We start from the raw sequence: 17,228 nt of genomic DNA on the forward strand, positions 1-17,228 counted from the left end.
ACATTTGAGTGAAATCAGATTTGACATTAATCTTTGTTCCAACACAGTCTGCTTACCTGTGACTGGCCTGGCCTACGAGGTGGTGACAAATCTCCATCCGAGTCCCTTCCACTCGGTGGCTGCCCCCTGGGTGGAGACTGGTCAGAGTCTGAGCCCCGTTTAGTTTTTGAGGGCCTCCTTGGGGGAGATTGGTCGGAGTCTGAGGCGTTTCCCTTCAGGGGCCTTTTCCTCGGGGGAGACGGATCCGAGTCTGAATCATGTCTATTCTGACCCTTCTTAGCCACCGCTGACCGATGAGGATCCGGTGAGCGTTTTTTACTTAACAAGGATGAGCTGAGCTTGCTTTTGTTGGAGGCTGAATCTGACAAAGACACAGTTAATTTGTTAATTTTCATTTTGTAATGCCTTTTGGACAAAAATTAAAGATTTATTATTAGATCAAGCTATGTCTTTAAAATAAATTTCAATTCAAAACTCATGTTAAATGGGTCTCTGCTTTTTACTTTTATTCATATGCCACACCAGATTCCACTTTACAATTTAAATGGATCACTGACCTTTACTTTGCATTTTTTCTGACTTTCCTGAACACTGTCTTGGTGGTGACAAGTCTGGGGAGTCATGGCGTCTTCTCTTGGGAGGAGAGACATCTGGAGAGTCGTGACGTCTTCTCTTGGGAGGAGAGACATCTGGAGAGTCATGACGTCTTCTCCTGGGAGGAGAGACATCAGGAGAGTCGTGACGTCTTCTCTTGGGAGGAGAGACATCTGGAGAGTTGTGATGTCTAGTCCTGGGAGGAGAGACATCTGGAGAGTCATGACGTCTTCTCCTGGGAGGAGAGACATCTGGAGAGTCGTGAGGTCTAGTCCTGTGAGGAGAGACATCAGGAGAGTCGTGAGGTCTAGTCCTGTGAGGAGAGACATCTGGAGAGTCATGACGTCTTCTCTTGGGAGGAGAGACAACAGGAGAGTCGTGACGTCTTCTCTTGGGAGGAGAGACATCTGGAGAGTCATGAGGTCTAGTCCTGGGAGGAGAGACATCTGGAGAGTCATGACGTCTTCTCCTGGGAGGAGAGACATCTGGAGAGTCGTGAGGTCTAGTCCTGGGAGGAGAGACATCTGGAGAGTCATGACGTCTTCTCCTGGGAGGAGAGACATCTGGAGAGTCGTGAGGTCTAGTCCTGGGAGGAGAGACATCAGGAGAGTCATGACGTCTTCTCCTGGGAGGAGAGACATCTGGAGAGTCGTGAGGTCTAGTCCTGGGAGGAGAGACATCTGGAGAGTCATGACGTCTTCTCCTGGGAGGAGAGACATCTGGAGAGTCGTGAGGTCTAGTCCTGGGAGGAGAGACATCAGGAGAGTCGTGACGTCTTGTCCTGTGAGGAGAGACATTCGGAGAGTACTTCCGACTTCTCTTTGGTGGAGAGATGTCTGGAGAGTCATGCCGGGTCTTTTTGACAGGAGAATCCTGTCCTCTTCTCTTTGAGTTAAATATCTTGTGTTTTTGTGCCACGGTCCTTTTTACGCCTGCGCATTGCAGCCATAGGATCGCCTTCTCTTTCCTGTTCTCTCAACATGCGGTCAAGATCCTCAAGTGGCTTAAGGGCTTCGCGCAGCGCTTCCTTAAGTTTCTGGTGATGCATCTGGATCTGTGCCAACCTATACATACATTTTAACATAAACCATTGAACCACTTTTATAATTTTTTATGTGGATATAATCACATAAACTGTGATATTTGAAATGATCATGCACATTTACCCTTTTCCCCACTGAGCGTATTTCTCGTCTCTTGCCGCTTTTTCACCAGCTTTCTTTTTCTGTTCATTTCTCTCTGAATCCAGATCCCTGCTTTTGCCACTTTTGTCTCTGAAAATCGTCTGAGCGTTACGCGATTCATCTGGTCAAAGGGGATGAATGGGTAAGTATGTAGAAACTTCATTATTTAATTTTAGGACTAAATAAAATACGACAATATAGATGATAAGCTGAAATGAGATGCAAAGCTGTATGAAGCTCTTCAATCAATGGGTGTAAAAAAATCTTGAGAAAAGTTGATGAAACCTTCAAGTGGCTGATTGTGTTTTTCTCTGCGTCTGTTCTCCTTTTGCTCTTTCCTTAAAATGTCCACAGAAACCAGGCCTGCCTTTCCACCAGATAGCATCCTTTGGCCCTGGTTATAAAAAAAAAAAGACAATTGAAAAATATAACATTTGAGTGAAATCGGATTTGACATTAATCTTTGTTCCAACACAGTCTGCTTACCTGTGACTGGCCTGGCCTACGAGGTGGTGACAAATCTCCATCCGAGTCCCTTCCACTCGGTGGCTGCCCCCTGGGTGGAGACTGGTCAGAGTCTGAGCCCCGTTTAGTTTTTGAGGGCCTCCTTGGGGGAGATTGGTCGGAGTCTGAGGCGTTTCCCTTCAGGGGCCTTTTCCTCGGGGGAGACGGATCCGAGTCTGAATCATGTCTATTCTGACCCTTCTTAGCCACCGCTGACCGATGAGGATCCGGTGAGCGTTTTTTACTTAACAAGGATGAGCTGAGCTTGCTTTTGTTGGAGGCTGAATCTGACAAAGACACAGTTAATTTGTTAATTTTCATTTTGTAATGCCTTTTGGACAAAAATTAAAGATTTATTATTAGATCAAGCTATGTCTTTAAAATAAATTTCAATTCAAAACTCATGTTAAATGGGTCTCTGCTTTTTACTTTTATTCATATGCCACACCAGATTCCACTTTACAATTTAAATGGATCACTGACCTTTACTTTGCATTTTTTCTGACTTTCCTGAACACTGTCTTGGTGGTGACAAGTCTGGGGAGTCATGGCGTCTTCTCCTGGGAGGAGAGACATCTGGAGAGTCGTGACGTCTTCTCTTGGGAGGAGAGACATCTGGAGAGTCATGACGTCTTCTCCTGGGAGGAGAGACATCAGGAGAGTCGTGACGTCTTCTCTTGGGAGGAGAGACATCTGGAGAGTTGTGATGTCTAGTCCTGGGAGGAGAGACATCTGGAGAGTCATGACGTCTTCTCCTGGGAGGAGAGACATCTGGAGAGTCGTGAGGTCTAGTCCTGTGAGGAGAGACATCAGGAGAGTCGTGACGTCTTCTCCTGGGAGGAGAGACATCTGGAGAGTCGTGAGGTCTAGTCCTGTGAGGAGAGACATCTGGAGAGTCATGACGTCTTCTCTTGGGAGGAGAGACAACAGGAGAGTCGTGACGTCTTCTCTTGGGAGGAGAGACATCTGGAGAGTTGTGATGTCTAGTCCTGGGAGGAGAGACATCTGGAGAGTCATGACGTCTTCTCCTGGGAGGAGAGACATCTGGAGAGTCGTGAGGTCTAGTCCTGTGAGGAGAGACATCAGGAGAGTCGTGACGTCTTCTCCTGGGAGGAGAGACATCTGGAGAGTCGTGAGGTCTAGTCCTGTGAGGAGAGACATCTGGAGAGTCATGACGTCTTCTCTTGGGAGGAGAGACAACAGGAGAGTCGTGACGTCTTCTCTTGGGAGGAGAGACATCTGGAGAGTCATGAGGTCTAGTCCTGGGAGGAGAGACATCTGGAGAGTCATGACGTCTTCTCCTGGGAGGAGAGACATCTGGAGAGTCGTGAGGTCTAGTCCTGGGAGGAGAGACATCTGGAGAGTCATGACGTCTTCTCCTGGGAGGAGAGACATCTGGAGAGTCGTGAGGTCTAGTCCTGGGAGGAGAGACATCAGGAGAGTCGTGACGTCTTGTCCTGTGAGGAGAGACATTCGGAGAGTACTTCCGACTTCTCTTTGGTGGAGAGATGTCTGGAGAGTCATGCCGGGTCTTTTTGACAGGAGAATCCTGTCCTCTTCTCTTTGAGTTAAATATCTTGTGTTTTTGTGCCACGGTCCTTTTTACGCCTGCGCATTGCAGCCATAGGATCGCCTTCTCTTTCCTGTTCTCTCAACATGCGGTCAAGATCCTCAAGTGGCTTAAGGGCTTCGCGCAGCGCTTCCTTAAGTTTCTGGTGATGCATCTGGATCTGTGCCAACCTATACATACATTTTAACATAAACCATTGAACCACTTTTATAATTTTTTATGTGGATATAATCACATAAACTGTGATATTTGAAATGATCATGCACATTTACCCTTTTCCCCACTGAGCGTATTTCTCGTCTCTTGCCGCTTTTTCACCAGCTTTCTTTTTCTGTTCATTTCTCTCTGAATCCAGATCCCTCCTTTTGCCACTTTTGTCTCTGAAAATCGTCTGAGCCTTACGCGATTCATCTGGTCAAAGGGGATGAATGGGTAAGTATGTAGAAACTTCATTATTTAATTTTAGGACTAAATAAAATACGACAATATAGATGATAAGCTGAAATGAGATGCAAAGCTGTATGAAGCTCTTCAATCAATGGGTGTAAAAAAATCTTGAGAAAAGTTGATGAAACCTTCAAGTGGCTGATTGTGTTTTTCTCTGCGTCTGTTCTCCTTTTGCTCTTTCCTTAAAATGTCCACAGAAACCAGGCCTGCCTTTCCACCAGATAGCATCCTTTGGCCCTGGTTATAAAAAAAAAAAGACAATTGAAAAATATAACATTTGAGTGAAATCAGATTTGACATTAATCTTTGTTCCAACACAGTCTGCTTACCTGTGACTGGCCTGGCCTACGAGGTGGTGACAAATCTCCATCCGAGTCCCTTCCACTCGGTGGCTGCCCCCTGGGTGGAGACTGGTCAGAGTCTGAGCCCCGTTTAGTTTTTGAGGGCCTCCTTGGGGGAGATTGGTCGGAGTCTGAGGCGTTTCCCTTCAGGGGCCTTTTCCTCGGGGGAGACGGATCCGAGTCTGAATCATGTCTATTCTGACCCTTCTTAGCCACCGCTGACCGATGAGGATCCGGTGAGCGTTTTTTACTTAACAAGGATGAGCTGAGCTTGCTTTTGTTGGAGGCTGAATCTGACAAAGACACAGTTAATTTGTTAATTTTCATTTTGTAATGCCTTTTGGACAAAAATTAAAGATTTATTATTAGATCAAGCTATGTCTTTAAAATAAATTTCAATTCAAAACTCATGTTAAATGGGTCTCTGCTTTTTACTTTTATTCATATGCCACACCAGATTCCACTTTACAATTTAAATGGATCACTGACCTTTACTTTGCATTTTTTCTGACTTTCCTGAACACTGTCTTGGTGGTGACAAGTCTGGGGAGTCATGGCGTCTTCTCCTGGGAGGAGAGACATCTGGAGAGTCGTGACGTCTTCTCTTGGGAGGAGAGACATCTGGAGAGTCATGACGTCTTCTCCTGGGAGGAGAGACATCAGGAGAGTCGTGACGTCTTCTCTTGGGAGGAGAGACATCTGGAGAGTTGTGATGTCTAGTCCTGGGAGGAGAGACATCTGGAGAGTCATGACGTCTTCTCCTGGGAGGAGAGACATCTGGAGAGTCGTGAGGTCTAGTCCTGTGAGGAGAGACATCAGGAGAGTCGTGACGTCTTCTCCTGGGAGGAGAGACATCTGGAGAGTCGTGAGGTCTAGTCCTGTGAGGAGAGACATCTGGAGAGTCATGACGTCTTCTCTTGGGAGGAGAGACAACAGGAGAGTCGTGACGTCTTCTCTTGGGAGGAGAGACATCTGGAGAGTCATGAGGTCTAGTCCTGGGAGGAGAGACATCTGGAGAGTCATGACGTCTTCTCCTGGGAGGAGAGACATCTGGAGAGTCGTGAGGTCTAGTCCTGTGAGGAGAGACATCTGGAGAGTCATGGCGTCTTCTCCTGGGAGGAGAGACATCTGGAGAGTCGTGACGTCTTCTCTTGGGAGGAGAGACATCTGGAGAGTCATGAGGTCTAGTCCTGGGAGGAGAGACATCTGGAGAGTCATGACGTCTTCTCCTGGGAGGAGAGACATCTGGAGAGTCGTGAGGTCTAGTCCTGGGAGGAGAGACATCTGGAGAGTCATGACGTCTTCTCCTGGGAGGAGAGACATCTGGAGAGTCGTGAGGTCTAGTCCTGGGAGGAGAGACATCAGGAGAGTCATGACGTCTTCTCCTGGGAGGAGAGACATCTGGAGAGTCGTGAGGTCTAGTCCTGGGAGGAGAGACATCTGGAGAGTCATGACGTCTTCTCCTGGGAGGAGAGACATCTGGAGAGTCGTGAGGTCTAGTCCTGGGAGGAGAGACATCAGGAGAGTCGTGACGTCTTGTCCTGTGAGGAGAGACATCCGGAGAGTACTTCCGACTTCTCTTTGGTGGAGAGATGTCTGGAGAGTCATGCCGGGTCTTTTTGACAGGAGAATCCTGTCCTCTTCTCTTTGAAGACAACTCGGGTGAGTCATGTCGACCTCTGCTTAATGAGCCAGCCTCTGTATTTTGATGTTCTTTTCCATTTCCTTCCTCTGTGTCATCATTTTGATCCACTTTTAGGAGAGGAAGTAAAACTATAGTAAACAACAGTCTTAACTTAATATTGCACAAATCCCCCCCTACTTCTGTGACTTCTTATTTACCTCCAATTGCTTTCCATCTGTTGCTGGTCCTAAAAACTTCCATCTGTTTCACTTCCTCAGGTCGATCATCAATCACCTCAGCAATCTGAACAGTTAACAAGAGATTAAGTTTTAAAACAGAACTTCTTGACATAACAAAATTACCCAAACTATAAGCATACCCATTTAATACAATAGATTAGATTTCAGCATTAAGTAAATGGCCTGTATTTGTATAGCGCTTTACTTAGTCCCTAAGGACCCCAAAGCACTTTACACGTTCAGTCATCCACCCATTCACACACACTGGTGATGGCAAGCTAAATTGTAGCCACAGCCGCCCTGAGGCGCACTGACAGAGGCGAGGCTGCCGGTGTTCCAGATCTACTGGCGTTTAGATCAACTGGCGTTAGTCGAACAGATGTGTGGCAGACTTCCGTTTCAGGAGCTGCTACCTACAGACTAGCAAAAAAACGCCAAATGTGTCATCTGTGACACTTGTGAGGTTATCTCAAACACACTCCGTCAGTCTTGATGCTGTTGAACAACAAAATGTTTAAAAATGTGGCGAGTTTACCTAGGGTTATCCTCATGCGCGATGCGATCGCGAAAACAGCAAACAATTAACACCATGCCGATGTTGTTCACAGGACAACAAGAGTAAACGATCGGGAGACTCTTGTTGTCGTTATCGTTCCCCTCACACGGTTTGTTTCTCCGAATTCAGCGTTTTTGCTTCACAACTAAAGCGAGCAGTTTACTTTGTGTGCACTAACATGGACTCGAGTCAACCAGTGCCACCACTGGCCAAGTGCCACAGCCTACAGCCAGATCAACTTGTGACACACATCTGCAGCACGTCTGAATTCGTTTCATGCACAAACATTTTAGAGTTGGTTGTTATATACAGTCTGTATAAGTGTGGTTAATCTAATAAACATTTGTAAGGAGATGGCAGTTACTGTGAATGTACAGCAGTTACACAGTGATTAGTAATAAACAGTCAGACAATGACCCTGACTTTCTCATTCAGTCTTGTAGATTGAATGCACCTTCTGTGGAAAGTGGTACCACACAGTGTGTGTGGACTTCCCCTGTGCCGAAGGCGACTACAAATGTTGTGCATGTTAAATAAACAGAAAAAAGTGATCCCTGTTGTCTTTGCTTACTGATTGTTTTCAGTGTTGACAAGCCACATTGCTGCCATTGCATCTTTCAACATGTTTGTGGGTAGATTTGGATGTACCAGGGGTAAGTGCAGCCACTCAGCCTCTACTCAATGTCATCATAGCAAGTTAATCTAGTAGTGGGCTATGGTATTTGGCCACAGGTGGCAGCAGTGGACTGACCTCCATTTGAAACTGCTCCAGCTGCTGTGTGATAGTGGATCTGCTACAAATTGAAGATCATATGGAAGTTTTGGAAATTAACCCTTGTATTATGTTGAAAAACAAAAAAGTGACATTGATTTTGTTGCGGGTCATTTTGACCCATACTGTGTAAATCCACTCAGAATTGTCAAGAAACTGCAATAAAACAATAGCACCTTTATTTTCCATCAGATAAACATGTAGAACACAGACATACAACAGTGACTTTCCATAACTATTTTAGGAACAATTTGGTTTTTCGTTCTTACAAACACGTATTTTGAACTTGCCCAACGTTCTCAGTTTTTCAATGCTCAACATTTTCGATTTTGTCCACATGATGGACAGAATGTAACTGTGTGCTTTCTGCAGATGTACTTCTTGTATTTCTCACAAAAAGTGCTTGTTTTCAAACAGGAATCTTCCTAACTAAGATTTAAAACAAAAGATTTCTACGTCTCCTCCAGTCTCACAAACAGAACCAATCGACACACCTGAGTCACTGACTTTCTTATATCCACTCACTCTCACTGGCTCTGTTTATTACTAATCACTGTGTAACTGCTGTAAATTCACAGTAACTGCCATCTCCTTACAAATCTTCATTGGATTAACCACACTTATACAGACTGCATATAACTACCAACTCTCCAGCCATGTTGATGGATTGCCTATATTGGCTGGAAATATTAATTTCCAGAGAAAGGACACAGACAGACGATGCTTACAGGATGTGATGTGACAACACTAATGAAATATTGACGTGTCATATTTGTCCAAGGCGTATTTCATTGTTATGGAAAAAGAGAATATTAAAATCATGATGACCAATTGGAGCAGTGATTTCTATGACTTTGTGTATATAATTTGGAATTTTGTACAAATGTAGGCCAATAAGGAATATATGATATCATTTCATTCTTTTCAAACAGACACAATTGAAAGGTACAAATGTATTTTGCATGAAACACTGGGTTTAACAAAAACAACAACATTATCAGTACCCTCAGGTGAGGAAGTACCTTGTTCATGTGTGGTGGCAGCTGGGGACCTATGAAGCCAACACTGTTGTGAGGCATGGTGGCGATGGTGCCTGGGCTCACCACCGGCTGGGGAGATGCCTGACCAGATATGCCAGCGTTATGGTTCAAGTGGCTGTAGTCCCCAGTTTTTCCCACATCTGTGCACCTGATGACATGGAAAAAAGAATATTAACCATGACAAAGCATCAACATTATAACATTAGGTTATAATAATACATTTTCTACAAGAAAAGTGAGAATAAACATGTCTACATTATTAAATAATGATGGGAAAAGTTCTACTGAAGGAATAAGCCTAGAATGTTTAAAAATACCGATGTTTACTCACTTGATGTAGAAGAGGACATAGGCCTGCTGGTTGAGAACAGTGCTAATGTCACTGACTGACACGGACGAGTCATTCATCTGAAACCACTGCTCATTGCTGGCCTGTGAGACAGAATGAGAGAGATGTGACACAGCAGATTCAGTTTCTGAATTGAATTTGAGCTAAAAAGAAGAATCTTATGGTTATATAGGGGTCTTTTTTTTCTTTCTTTCAATGCATACAAAGTAGTTTTCTGCTGAAATGTGTTGTTTATGGTGTTTGTTTGTTTGTACTACGCAACAGCAGCATTCAAACAGATTCGGGCACAGCCAGTACCTTAATATAGCAGAAATAGTGTCCAGTATGACAACTCAATCCAGAGTGAACCAGCACAGCATACAGCCTGTAGAGCTGGGGCTCCCCGTGGGACTGCGACATGAAGGGCCGCAGATCCAGATGCTCCAAATACTTCACATCCTGATGACCACCAAACAAAAAAATTCAAACATTACATGCAAATATCCTGTTTTATAATAAAACAAAGCATCTGTCATGTATCTTTATGACTTAAGCAGACACTATTGGCCATTTGCCTTTGTGATTTTGCCTCCACTGAAGTCTGCAAAGCGTTTGAGTGAGATGGTGAGCACATTGGCGCTGCGATGGATTGTAAATCTTTTTGAGGCCGTTACCATTTTGTTGCACCTGAAGGAAACAAACATTCAGCTTGTTGACAAAAATCACACCTAAACACTAAAACTCATCATGGTTTGGCATCTCTTTGACTTACTTGGTGCATTTGTAAGCATTTTCACCACCCAGCTGTTCTGGCTTGACAAACTGCTCCAGAGCTTTGGAGACATTTGGAGCAGTCTATATGAACAGAGAGAGAGAGGAAAAACCTCACACTCCATAATGCAGAGAATACATAGTAGCAACGTCACTTTGAATGTTGTCCAATTACCTTAATTTCCAGAGTGACATCCAGAAAAGGGTCAAATGTATCTGAGACAGCTTTGCAGTTTAAACATTTAACTGAAACAGAAATCAGTGCTATGAGTATCACACAAGCTGTAAGACATAAAAAGACAAATAAAAGAAAAATAAATCAAACCTTAAAAAACAGTGACTTACCTCTGGATCTTAGGTACCCGCCAAACACTTGATGGATGAAAGAGGTTGCCTGCGTTTGCCTGTCCAATCTATAATAAAAAGATAAAGCACAAAAGTTAACTAATAAGGACAGTGCAACAATTAACTGACTGACCATTTATTTTTTAGCATTTTGGAACCAGACAATCACTTTACAGTATTCAAGTAGCAGAAAAGACAATAGGAGGAATTGGAGCACGATTAATTACTTAAGAGGCCATCTGCTGCTACACGGGAAGAATTGATTTGATGAGAATTGACACTTTAGGTTCTTAAAAAAATAAATGAATTAATAAATTATTTTTAGGAGCCTAACAAGAAGCACAACACTCAGCCCAGTGCATCTGTTAAACGTGTAGTTTTGGTTAAATGTGCACATAGACTTCGAAGCTCTATAGTAACACATAGAAAAACCTGGATTTTCTGAATTTTGCTGCTGCAATAATAGCACTAATGCCATTAGGGTGAATAAGAGATGACCTGAGGGGTTGAGTGCTCCTGCTCACACTGCTTACCCTGTTGCCTCAGAAGAAATCTATACTAGACACTAAGTCTGGCAGCTCTCTGCCATAATCCCAGACACCTGTTTTACTACACGTTTAAGCCGCTTCTGATCTTTTCAAGCCCTGTTACCAAAACAAGCTACCACACCCAGTGTAAGAATACTTTCTGTGTTGGAGCAGTCAAGTTCATTAAAAAACTTGATATAATAATGAGGTATTATATCAAGTGGCTTGCCTAGTATGTAAACTGAGGTGTCAGTCAGGCAAGAGACTGAGGAATCTGCATTTCTGAAAAATACTCTCAGCAATTGAAGCATTAATAGTTAAAAGGAACTAGTATAAACTGCACTTCCTGAAAAACAGGATAAAGGATTTATTTCATATTCTCCTACTGTCACGGTGTTACCTCTACGTAGCTAATTATGGATCTTACTACATAATAAAGTGCAAACACTGTCAAGCCCAAGTAAAAATATTTTTGTGTGTTTAACTTGTTTAGAATGCATGCAATGTAAAATGACACTCACTTGGTTCCAGGTAAGCAGGACCTTTGCATAGCATCCACTGTGCACCGCAGGAATTCATGAGCATCTTCCTGGCTTCCATAGCGGAAGTGGTTTGCAATCCCTGTGTGAGGGGAACGAGGAAAAACAGAACCAAAAAACAAAGCAGGAGGTGAATTATTGTAAAGGATACCACAGTTAAATGCAAGTTTACACTTATTTAAAAACAGAATTCAAAATCCCTCCAGATTATTTCCCTCCAAAATTACAAAAGGTAAACAGTCACACAGCGCCTCCTATCATTAAAATATAGGTAAACACTTTGCACAGAGCACAGCAACAACAGTCATCCACTTACACCCAAGCTCATTGAGTACACCAATGGGCTTAATGACATTCCCAGAGTTGGTAAAAACCTGAATGATGTGGTTTTGCATGGTACACATCATACAGAACCCTGGCTCATGACCTGCAGCAGAGACAGAGACAAAATACTGAGTGAGTAAGGAGTGATACAATGTGAGAATCAGCGCAGGACTGCGTAACACCACTGTTGGTGAAATAAACTTACATGTTTTGGAGTGCTCCTGCGTCAGCATGTAGTTTGCTAAAGGAGGGGTGTAGCTGAGACACTGCAGGGCTGAGTTGAGGAAGCAGGTGTTCCCCATGTTCTGGAGGCCTGCACCAATGAGGTGAACCTGGGCCCAATTTAGGCTGAGCCGATCTGGTGAGAACAGCACCTTCTGGGGCAAGTCAATTCCATCGCCACTGCTGATCACTGACACACAGAGCCACAATTATTACTAAAAATCTGTTTCAATACATTTTAAAAAGGAGATAATTTAATGCCACCTTACTTATACAACCACACACTGGCACATGGCAAAGTCATGTCAGGACATCACAGTAATAGCTACAACTATTAACAGTTATATAATGTGATTCTGGCCACTGTGAAAAACTCCTAAACAGCCTCAGGAAGAAAGATAGGACAATTTGCCTTCTCCTTTGTTTCTGCTAAACAAGTTGGGCTGCCGGTCTTTATATAAAAACAGCAATTGCATCACGAGCTGAAGTGACTGATCATGCAAAGCTGGATGCATTACATAACTGGATGAATGAACGGAGAAGGGAAGCAGCAACACAACACCCACAAAAGCAGTTGTCAAACTTGTGTGAAAGCAGAAGCAAAAAGATTAGCTGTACGTTACTAAAACCAATTCTGACAAATATGGGTAAATAATGGCTAAAAAGTGTGGTTCCATATTTGCTAAAACTGGTTGGAAAACTATTCTGTCTGACAATAAAAATCTTCAAACAGCTTAAAAAGACATTTTGAAAAAAAGCCAGGCTTTGCTCTGACCTTGGTCCTTGGGCTGGTCCTCAGAGGAGGGTGTACTCTGAGGACCAGCCCCTTGGTCCTTGGGCTGGTCCTCAGAGGAGGGTGTACTCTGAGGACCAGCCCCTTGGTCCTTGGGCTGGTCCTCAGAGGAGGGTGTACTGTTGTACACAGCAGCTCCAGGTCCGAGTCCGGCTGACTCGTGGTCAGACTTTTCTGAAGATCTGTCAACTATGGTCATTGTTCATAGCTGCATTAGGAACATAGACACATACGTTTATGAACTGAAAACAAAAAAAAACAAAAAAAACAACAACAACTCATTGTTATTTTGGAAAAAGGGAAAGGGAAAGAAAACTTAAATACTACATCAATCCTACACTGGTTAGGTAGCAGTACAGTGAGTTTGGGCAACAACAACTAAATACAAAAGCCACATTAACAGATTATACCCAATTTCGCTGTGCAAAAAACTGCACAATGACAATAAAAAGCTCTAAGTCTCTTATAGCTTATAGTTAAATAACGCTATATTAAACACTGCCCTCATACCATCGCCTAAACTTTCAGCAAACAAGTATCAGAAATTGTGTTAGATTGGATGATTTGTTTACATTCAAAAACAGACTAGCATAAGTGAGAGCCAAATATTAGTTTTTGACCGTTTGTTTTTATTTGAATCATCTTGTCAGATTCCTTTTAAATAACAAACACCAGTAGACAAGAGTAACTTTCGACATCTAATTTAACTCTGTCCAACTAACAAACTTAAAATATCGACAAAAATTAGTGTTTAGAAAACTCAAGAGGGGAAATGCCAGATAACCCACTCGACCGAGGAAATTTCCAAGTCGGAAGCACGTTTACAACAGAAGCAGCTGTTCCCTCCCACCTGCTCTTACAGAGTGGCTCACATTGGCTAAATGACGGCTGCTAGGCCTTTAACACGCAGCGTCGCAAAACCTCAAGAAAACACACAAAAAACCCTGATCATATCAGACGGAGAGCAAGTTGAGAGCTTACCAGTCTTGTCGAATTCCGAGATGGAATGACGCGCACTTAAAGAAGATGCAAAAACCATGGAAACCACATAAACATATTTGTACATTAACATAAAGCTGTTGTACACACACACATATGAAGAGAGAGAGAGTATGCATAGTATGCAAACGGCTACCAAACAGTCATCATAATTCGTCATACAATGAGAACAGAACAAATCAACAATTGACAATGACTAATTAATATTAAAATCTGTAATATAATATATTGTTTGGAGTTTAGTCCGTTACTGTTACTATTTTTACCATTTCTTCTTGGAGCAACTGTAATCCACATAATTTCCTTAGGGATTAATAAAGTATTTTGATTCTGATTGTTTCAGGATGACCTGCCATTATCCAATGACACATCTGCTTACCTGTATCTTTTGCTCGTTTCTCCTCCTCTTCTTTTCTCTTTTTTCTAAACTGAAGACCTGATGGCTTTGAACTTTTCTTGTCCATCTTCCATTGGTTTTAATTTTGCACTGCAGTATGAACACCCATCCCTCAACCCAAGGATCACCACAACATGATCTAACACACCTTTCACAGATTCACTTTGTCTAGGGTGCATTTCTGAGATTTCACACAACCCAGGATTCAAATCATGAATACATAATGGGCTTGGATTTACATCATTATGAATGAAATGCGCTCTATTTGGAAGCAGCCGCCCCCTCCTCCCCTTTCGGTTGTGTGTGAGACTTTAAATCATCAAACTGTAAATTTTAAATTGTTATTGATCCCTTTATCCCTAGTCCTAAAGTGTATATTTATTTTCTTACTCTTCTTATATATATTGTTTGTTTACTTGCACTGATGTAACTGGAGCTTAGTCGTCTCCTTGTTCAGTCTGACGTCACTAGCCGTGTCTGGACCTAAACTCTGCTGCAGGTCCATATATCAAACGATAACTATGGCATTACTAAGCGTTGAAAAACTGTCTAAAGTCTTTCATCTTTAATAAAATGATCAGCGTTCTGCTCTACCAGGTGTAACAATTGAGTTTAACATCCAGGCATCCATGAAAACGGAATTTATGACATTTAACGGAGTTAGAAGTTAGCAGGGAGTTAGCTCGCTAGCTTCTATCTAAATACAATATAGCATGTCCTGACTGCCGGGTTTTGGAAACAAATGAAAACGTACAGCTCTGCTATCACTTCCAACATAAATGAAGACAGAAAGCTAAACAGCAGTGACGTTTGTAGGGTTACTGAAGTTGGGCTAGCTGGTATATAATGATGTGCTATGTGACCGCTAGCAACACAGCTATGTTAGCATAATATAAACAAGCTAACTTTTTTCCCACTCGATAAAAGTTAACGTGAGTGTTCTCGGTGGTCAGGAACAAATGTAATCGCATGGCAGGATGCTGTAAAAGGACCAAACTTCAGCCAGGAGAACAACTGAGATAATCCATCCACAATACGAGGTTAGTCATTCATATACTGCTGCATGGGCTGGGCTGCAGTTACATTCTAAGGTTTTAAAAACTGAGCTTAAATAAATGATTAGCGGTAATAAAAGCCGAGGGAGGTCAACAGTGATCACTGACTGTTTTAGGAGCTTTTTGAGATTAAATAGAAGAAAATACAAAACATTAAGCATGTTAACAACACAAAAGCCATATTAAACGCAGACTACTTTAGGCCCGGAAGTAGGATTTGTCACGTCATCACTTAACCATCGGATAGCATGTGAAATAGATGACACTTTCAACAGTTATGTCCAGATTAAGGGGGACTACAGAAGTGTGTATACTAAAAAAAAAGAGAGAGAAAGAAATTTAAATAAATACAGCATATTTGTGCTTCACAGTCAATTCAATTTTATTGATATACCGCCAGATCACAAGAACAACCTCCTCAAGGTGCTTTATACTGTAAGGTAAGAACCCTACAATAACACATAGAAAACCCCAACAATTAGCACTTGGCGACAGTGGGAAGGAAAAGCTCTCCTTTTACAGGAAGAAACCTCCAGCAGAACCAAGTTCACGGAGGGGCAGCCACTTGAACTGACCCTGTGTGTGTGTGTGAATGACTGGAGGGAGACAGGACAAAGACAGGCTGTGGGAGAGAGACAGAAAGTATTAATATTTAATGATGCAGAGTAGTGTACAAATACAAGGAGAGCGAAAAAAGATGAGTGAAGAAGAAACACTCTGTGTATCATGGAAAGCCCCCAGAACCATAAACCTATTGCAGGGTAACAAAATCTCCCGAATCCAAACTGGGAGCTGGTTCCATAGAAGAGAGGCTTGAAAGCCAAAGACTCTGCCTCCCTTTCTACTTTCAAATGCCCAAGGAACCATGAGTAAGCCAGCACTCTGAGACTGAAGTGGTCTGTTGGGGTTATATGGCGATACGGAGTGGTTGATTCTCAAGCTTTAGCTTACATATTGTGTGTGTGTTTGAGTCAGATATAGCACATTTTTAACCCATTGCTCAGTACGAGTAACATGTCCATGTCATTCTCCCTTATAGTCACTGCACTTTGTCCCACATTTATTTGGTCCTACGTTTATTTGGATCTGGTCACATTAGTTGTCATGCATTGGGGGTACTGAAATACAGTAGGACGTGTTCTCCGCACCTGTATCCAGACATCAATCCAGCAGTCGAAACCATGGAAGGCGACTGTGCTGGATTGGCTTCAAGTTTACTGTGCAACACCGCATGCAACTACTTCCCTCTACTTCCCTCTCCCTAAGAACTCCTGTGTGGCAGGAAGATGCGTACTATACTGGATGTACTCCCTTTGCCTCCTGCTGTGTCTCCACTGGATACGTTGCACGTCACTCAGTTCAGAAATATCAGTTGAAAATGCAACGTTACACTGATGGTAGGCGTCACGCACGGAAACCTTCTTTTCTACCAGGAGAGAGTGTGAGGATAAGGAAACCCCACCATGTTCCCAAAGGACATCCCAGATTTACCCCTCCTGTAACAGTAACAAAAGCCAAAGGCTTGAATGCCTTCTTGCTGAGTGATGGAAAGAGTTGGAATGCCACTCATCTAGCACGCTGTCGCCCAGTGACTGAAAAGAACGCTGACACTGTGTAAAAGTAAGTAAAGTGTAAAGTGAGCTTGTTAGTCCCCATAGGGAAATAGTTCCTCTGCATTTAACCCATTCACCCAGTGAAGCAGTGGGCAGCCACCAGTGCAGCGCCCGGGGAGCAGTGTGTAGGGACGGTACCTTGCTCAGGGGTACCTCAGGGTAGCCGTTCAGTGGAGTCGAACCCCCGACCTTCCGATCATGGGGCCACCACTCTACCTACTGAGCTGCTAGGCTGCACCACACTCAGACTGGCTCACCTACTGCCAGAAGACTGCCACGCGTCAAGTACAAGCCTCGCTGGCACAAAGACTATATTGTAGCACAATAGGTTGCTTGAAAAAGAACATTAGAGAAATGTTATTACTTGTTCTATCTTGAGTTTAAAAAGAACTGATTTTCTGCCACCAATGCACTAAGAAAAAATTGTCATGGAAAAACTGGAAT

General features: G+C 43.1%; 2 protein-coding genes across 2 annotated transcripts; both read right to left on the minus strand.

The window, feature by feature from the left end:
- Positions 1-115: 115 nt before the first annotated feature.
- Positions 116-2,831, minus strand: LOC147320595 (uncharacterized). The gene is made up of 3 exons (XM_086307631.1): positions 2,789-2,831; positions 2,265-2,569; positions 116-1,566 (listed from the first exon to the last, which is right to left on the minus strand). Exons 1-3 carry the CDS (start codon positions 2,829-2,831, stop codon positions 550-552), a joined length of 1,365 nt encoding a protein of 454 aa, XP_086163757.1. The 3' UTR covers positions 116-549.
- An 882-nt stretch (positions 2,832-3,713) lies between these two features.
- On the minus strand, positions 3,714-17,090 carry LOC147320596 (uncharacterized). Its single transcript, XM_086308708.1, has 19 exons — positions 14,099-17,090; positions 13,702-13,736; positions 12,703-12,928; positions 11,911-12,117; positions 11,698-11,808; positions 11,364-11,463; positions 10,316-10,383; positions 10,146-10,216; positions 9,972-10,054; positions 9,775-9,886; positions 9,518-9,658; positions 9,203-9,303; positions 8,854-9,019; positions 6,483-6,567; positions 5,130-6,392; positions 4,629-4,933; positions 4,428-4,536; positions 4,125-4,263; positions 3,714-4,022 (listed from the first exon to the last, which is right to left on the minus strand). The coding sequence occupies exons 3-19, from the start codon at positions 12,917-12,919 to the stop codon at positions 3,851-3,853; spliced, it is 3,450 nt and encodes a 1,149-aa protein (XP_086164834.1). The 5' UTR covers positions 12,920-12,928; positions 13,702-13,736; positions 14,099-17,090; the 3' UTR covers positions 3,714-3,850.
- Positions 17,091-17,228: the final 138 nt, after the last annotated feature.

The sequence above is a fragment of the Aulonocara sp. 'chitande type north' Nkhata Bay genome, linkage group LG10, assembly GCF_057382095.1.
Source record: "Aulonocara sp. 'chitande type north' Nkhata Bay isolate Kocher_YH1m ecotype deep benthic linkage group LG10, A_spYH_male_GT1.1, whole genome shotgun sequence".
Taxonomy (NCBI): domain Eukaryota; kingdom Metazoa; phylum Chordata; class Actinopteri; order Cichliformes; family Cichlidae; genus Aulonocara; species Aulonocara sp. 'chitande type north' Nkhata Bay.